General features: G+C 37.3%; 1 protein-coding gene across 1 annotated transcript in view; it reads right to left on the bottom strand.

Annotated features, from left to right (window-relative positions):
• Positions 1-436: 436 nt before the first annotated feature.
• NDUFAF2 (NADH:ubiquinone oxidoreductase complex assembly factor 2) overlaps positions 437-6,064 on the bottom strand; it is a 41,347-nt gene continuing 35,719 nt past the window's right edge. The window contains exon 4 of the mRNA XM_080973277.1: positions 437-965. Within this exon, the coding sequence (XP_080829403.1) occupies positions 711-965 (255 nt within the window). The 3' untranslated portion in view covers positions 437-710. The remainder of the gene's footprint in view (positions 966-6,064) is intronic.

The following is a 6,064-nucleotide window of genomic DNA, read 5'->3' as shown; positions in this document are numbered from 1 at the left end:
ATGAGCATCTAAATTGCAGGGTAGGCTTATATATGTTATCTGAAAAGCACGCGAATTATTATTTTGCACCGGGTCTATCACATTGCACTTGGCCACATTATTAAGTAGAAACATGATGGACAAGCAACACTTGTTTGATTCTAAAACATAAATCTTTGGTTTACTTTCATGAAAATAAAATTTGCTACTTGTGCATATTTTAGCATATGAGAAGCTGTGAACTCATGTGAGACTGCAGCTCATGTTTAGCCTAAGTAAAAGCTTACAGGAGTTAACACATTAAGGGTTCACCACTTGTGAGCCAATAGAACAAACACACATGGAAATCTTGCATAAGATTAGTAAATAATTTGAAAGTACTGACATCAGTTTAAGTGATATAACAGCACTAATGTTTCTTAATTTAAACCTGAAATGAATGGAAAATGTCTCAGAATGAATTGTAGAAGGTAAAGATTTAATCTGGTTTTACAACTTAATACCAGTAGCTTTGTCTATTTCCATGAAATGAATTCCACTAGTAATGTAAGGAAGCTGCAGTGTTTGGAATCAGAGCTATCATTTCTAAAAACGCTGCTGAATTTTCAAGTGTATATATTTACTGTGTGCATAATATCATAGTTCAACAATAATCAAGAAAGTAACATTCTGCCCTTTTGCTTATTAACATAATTATTCATCTAATTTCTGATGCTTTGGCAATGGGCCCCTTACTTATTACGGATACTGTCCTTGGGGGGCATCCAGGATCCAGGCTGAAAAGTCTTCGCTGTACTGACTGGATCTTCTGATGGCTCATTCTTTCCAAACTGAGGGGCAGATGCATGGCCTTTAATCTGAGTTTGAAGTGGTTCTGCTACAAGCCCCTCTTCGTACTCTTTCGCCTGCAGGAGTCTCTCCTTTTCATAAATATCTTCAATCTTCTTCTTTATTTCTTCTTTATAATCCACATTCTTAAGAATTTCCTGTGAAAAATGCAATAATGCATTTAAGTGACAAAGAAACAGGTGAATGTCTCACAAGGCAATGATTTAAACAAAGTAATTTTTAAGGCAGAAGTCAAAATCCATCTGCTGGAATAATTTCACTGTTTTAATTGAATGAGTCTGAAAGTATATTTTAATTCTAATATTTATATACATATCAAAATGATTTTTCAATATCAATCTCTCACAATGGATAAAAGCCCTATCAAACAAAATGAAAATTCATGAGATAAGCTACTAACACTGAACATCACTGGGTTTGCAGGCAATCCTTTACATAAATGAAACACAACACTTCTTTTTTAAAAGTATCTTTCTTTTTTTGTATGATTGTTTCACATAAATGTGGTTCATGTGTATTCACACCCAATAATTAAAATCAAACAAATTTGCAAAAATTATTAAGAGGAAGTTAAAATTATACTGACTGGGTTTCATGACCATATAAACTATAAGAAATATAAAATGTGTGCAGCATATCGTCAATATCTTCTCTGCAATTTGATTTCTATGCTAGGTCAATAATCTAGAAAGAACCAAATGGACTTCAGTAGAGTTTAGATATTTCAACATAGAGAACAGATGTAAAAGCTTAGCACAAGGCAGTGATAATGGTCCCACTGGAACAGAGGGGGATTAATTGCTAATGATCTGGTTAATCGACTTCAGCAGGTCCCCTTGGCATCATGCTGAGATGAAGTCAGTAAAGATATGAAGGTATCTAAAGCACCAAAGGGTTTGGCAACATAAGTAGTGTGTATTCTAGAAATTAAGTGATACATTTATCTATATATAAAAAGTGCACTTTCTGGATGCATGCCAATGGGAAATAGCACATAGTATTGTAAAATGTAGCTTCATATTGATCACAGTGCTGAAGATATTTAATTCTACTGGACCCACTTAATTATCAGGAAGTCAAAAACAAATACAGTGCTTTTTTATGATGCTTTCCACCCCAAATTAGTCCAGACATCCAAGTTTCTCTGTGAGGTAGGGAATGCTCCCTCCATTCAGTCTGAGGCATCACAGACAAGGATGGTATCAAGTGTTTGCATAAGGGGGAAGTGCTTTAGCACTGGTATTTTCAAGGGTTTCAACTTGCAAAATTTGTCACAATCTAGTATTAGCAGTACCACACGTACACATTTTTGGGGGGATGGGGTGGGAGAAGGGAACAGGCTGAAGCAACAATCACTTGCTTAGAACCATTTACTTGAGATCATGGGTACTGCAAGATTTGCACCAAAGAACTCTTGGGCTACAGCTCCCATTCTTAGGGATAACAAAGTCTCAAGACAGTCCCCTCTACAGACACTCTACATCTGCTTCGATTCAGCAAAATAACTCCATCATGCAACTTCAAGCCAAGACTTCATAATATATGCACTGTTGCAAAGTGCCTGCAATATTACAAACAGATTAATAAAAAAACTGGTGCATAATGATAATATTTACTGTAACACTACCAAAAGAATAGTGTAAATATGCTGACTTCACACCAGTTCAGTAATTTTCTGAGATAGAAAAAGGAAAGGGGGTTGTAAACAGAACAAGTATATAACATAATTTCACAAGAACCTAGACAAAGTAAGGGGGAAAATGACTACAGATAATCAAATGACTCTTTGCCAAATATAAGCTCAAAAGAAAACCAAATTCCCATATCAAAATGAAATTGAGATTGCAGAGTAATGAATCTCCATTATAACAATGTAATAAACCTAACTGTGTATCTAATGCTGGTTGAAAACAATTCAATTGACTTCAATTAACTTACTAATTTTTCTAGAATAGAAAGGTCAGGCCCTTAAGGAATACAGATATTTGCAGTAACATTTGGACTATGGAGAGGAGGAGGGAGGGAGGGAGAGGTGACACTGACCAGATAGCTACAGAGAAACAGTGCATATCCAAACAAACCCCCAGATGACATTTTATTTCATTTTATCTATGTGGGATTTCCAGGCAAAATCACAAATGCATGATTGCCAGACAGGCATATTGAGGGGCTGGCACTCAGAGAGTTACTGAATCAATACAGAAGGGACTGTATGAGGTCACTTCCTTAATGCTCTGGCAGAAATTTCTAAAAAAAAGAGATGATCTTATGTACTTCCTCCCTGGACTACATTGTTAGGTTAGGACCATTAGGTTATCTTTGTTACTCTTTAGATCAAGGTGTGTATGTATTGTCTGAGTTGCTGCCTGCTTAAGTTGTAATTTGCTATCTGAAGTAGCATTTATATAGTCTGTCACCTCTGTTTCATATAATAAACCAAGCTTTCTTTATTTCTTTGGTGTGCGAAATTCTTGTGGGTATATGGTTAACAGTTATTACATATTCATAACATGCACACGTCATAATCCCAACAAAAGATCCCAAACCTCTCATTGGTGTGTATGATTATATGTGAGTGCTTGGACATGCATGTGGGTTTATGACACACAGTGTAACACAACAGCAGTCCGCCCCACCCAAAAAACCCAGATGAAATCAAGAAAACCAGGGACTGGAAATCCAGGGGTAGATTTTTGTATGCGAGAAGCGTGAACTTAGTTCTGGCACTAAAAACAAACTCAGGCTGAACATGTGCTCATATGTGCTCTGTTTCTGAACATTAAATGTGTCTGCCTCTGGGGATCCATGGGGCTTGAGATCCAAAGCCCCGGCACCCTACCCCAATGCCCCTTTAGGGCTTTCCATGTATTATTGCCAGAAGAATTGCTGGTAGAACCTTTCTGCCCCCCTGGACACAGCTGGGTTTCCAAGGTGGCAGAGAGACATTTACATACAATGGGGTGAGGTGGGCATGGTAGACCTGCATTTTAAAAATGGGAAAATCATACATTCTCATGTAGAACATATAGTTTGGAAGATCTATGGACATGCTTATATTAGCCACCATTTTAGAAAAAGCATTTTTTCCTGTGTGAATGTCTCTTCCAAGAAGGCATTTCTCAAATGCAGTTTTAGAATGTCCTTATATTGAAAATAAGAATATACAGATTTTCAAAAAATATGCCGCTTGATCAATCAGGAACAATGTTTTCATCAACCAAGAGGCTTTTAATTGATTAGTCTAATCAGTCAATCAAACTAAATGATACAGTCTATCCCCTAAGCTTGACTGAATTTAAAAGCAAGACAATCAAAAATCTAGTCTGTGCTCCTACTGTCATCTAGCAAAACTACTTCTAAATCACATCTCAGGTTGGTGATGGCGAATAGGAATTCTATGAAAATGAACCTCCATGATTGAAGTTAGTTTTCATCATGCCTCTTCTGAAATAAATAATATTCTTATGATCAAATAAGGAAGGCGGGTATGCACTGCAGTAACTAAACATAATGTAATTTCCAATATAATTATTCTCTTCTGGGGGGGGAGAGAATAATAATTTAAACTTTATGCTTATTACTACTCACTGGAGTACATTTTCCTCCCTTGACAAGGAGGCTGTCAAAACAGATAATTATGGAAATGCTAGAAATAGTTTGAAAGAAGACAGGAGCTGTCACAAAAAGTTTCTTCTTTTTAACATTTCACCTTGTATCCAACTGTGCAATTCAGAAGCCATTTAGTTTTTATTACTGCATAGCAAACACACGGTGCATTAGAAATGAAAAGCAGTTATTTACCGTGTTTTCTATTCCAAGCCACTTTCAGACTTCCCACAGTAGCTAAAGGAACTTATAAATGAATTCAATTTCACATTAAAATGCAACTTAGAGTTTGCTTTAAAAAAAATAAAAAACAACAGCCCACTATCTCCAGCCTTAAAGAAGCAGAACAGCTTTTTTTAAACTTAAGTTTAACTCACCAGATGGCATTCAGGTTATTCCAATGAAAACATCAGAGTACATTAGAAGAGCCTTGCTGGATCAGCCGAAAGACCTATCTGCTCCAGCATTGTGTTCTCACAGTAGCCAGCCAGAGGAATATGGAAATTCTGCTCCCAAGCAGAATTCTCCTGCTCAAGGTCCTCAGCAACTGGAGGCAATATAGCCATCATAGTATACTTCATGAAATTGTCTCATCCCATTTAAAAGCCATCCAAATTGGTAGCCATCACTATATTTTATGCTAGCAAATTGCATAGTTTAATTATGTACTGTGTAAAGAAGTACTTTATTTTGTTTGTTCTATTATCTCCCAATATACAACTTCACTGGATGATCCCAGGTTCTAGCATTTCTGTAAGGGGAGATGGAGAACAAGGGCTCAGCTAAATGCTACACATGAACTCTTGCAACAAAAACACTCGCAAACAAACCACTGAAGGAAGATTTGAAGCAGATGGGGTGCTTAACTCTTAGCTTGCCCACCACTTCTATACTCCAAATCAGCAGCCAGGTTGGGCTGCTTGCTGGGACAAGGTGGTTTGAGCATATAACACCAATCCTAACCAGACAACACCGGCTGCTGATTAGTTTCTGGGCCCAATTCAAAGTGCTGGTTCTGACCAATAAAGCCTTAAATGACTCATGATTGTGATACCATAAAGACCACCTCTCCCCATGTGAACCGACCTGGATTCTGCAATCATCACCCGAGGCCCTTCTCATGTGCCTCCTCCACAAGGCCCAGAGGGTTGCAACACAAGAAAGGGCCTTTTCTGCAGTGGCTCCCCATTTGGGGAATGCTCTCCCCAAGGTGGCTTGTCTGGCACCTTTGTTACAAATCTTCAGATGCCAGGTAAAAACGTTCCTCTTCTCCCAGGCCTTTGGCTAATTAAACAATCTGTGGCCTTTTAAATTGTGTGTGGCTGGGGTGGGTTGTATTATTTTTGTTTGTTACTATGTTAAGTATTGTGCTTTTATACTGTAAACCATCCTGTGATCCTTGGAAGAAGGGTGGTACAAAAATGTAATAAATAAAAATAACTTTCAGGTAGGCTTACAGACTTACTCATTAGTGGAAACAGTAATAATATATTGATATAGTTTGGAGATGAGGAACCAAATAACTGCTTGGAATCACACAAAAAATGCTTTATGAAAGGCAAATGTATGAGTGGGGCAAATACTAGGAATAAAATCTGGACGTTCTAGAATCTAGAAATTATGTCTAAAA

This window comes from Podarcis pityusensis, assembly GCF_964106645.2.
Source record: "Podarcis pityusensis genome assembly, chromosome: 11".
NCBI classification, from domain to species: domain Eukaryota; kingdom Metazoa; phylum Chordata; class Lepidosauria; order Squamata; family Lacertidae; genus Podarcis; species Podarcis pityusensis.
Note: the sequence above shows the minus strand (reverse complement) of the source record. Positions and strands in the feature narration are given on the sequence as shown.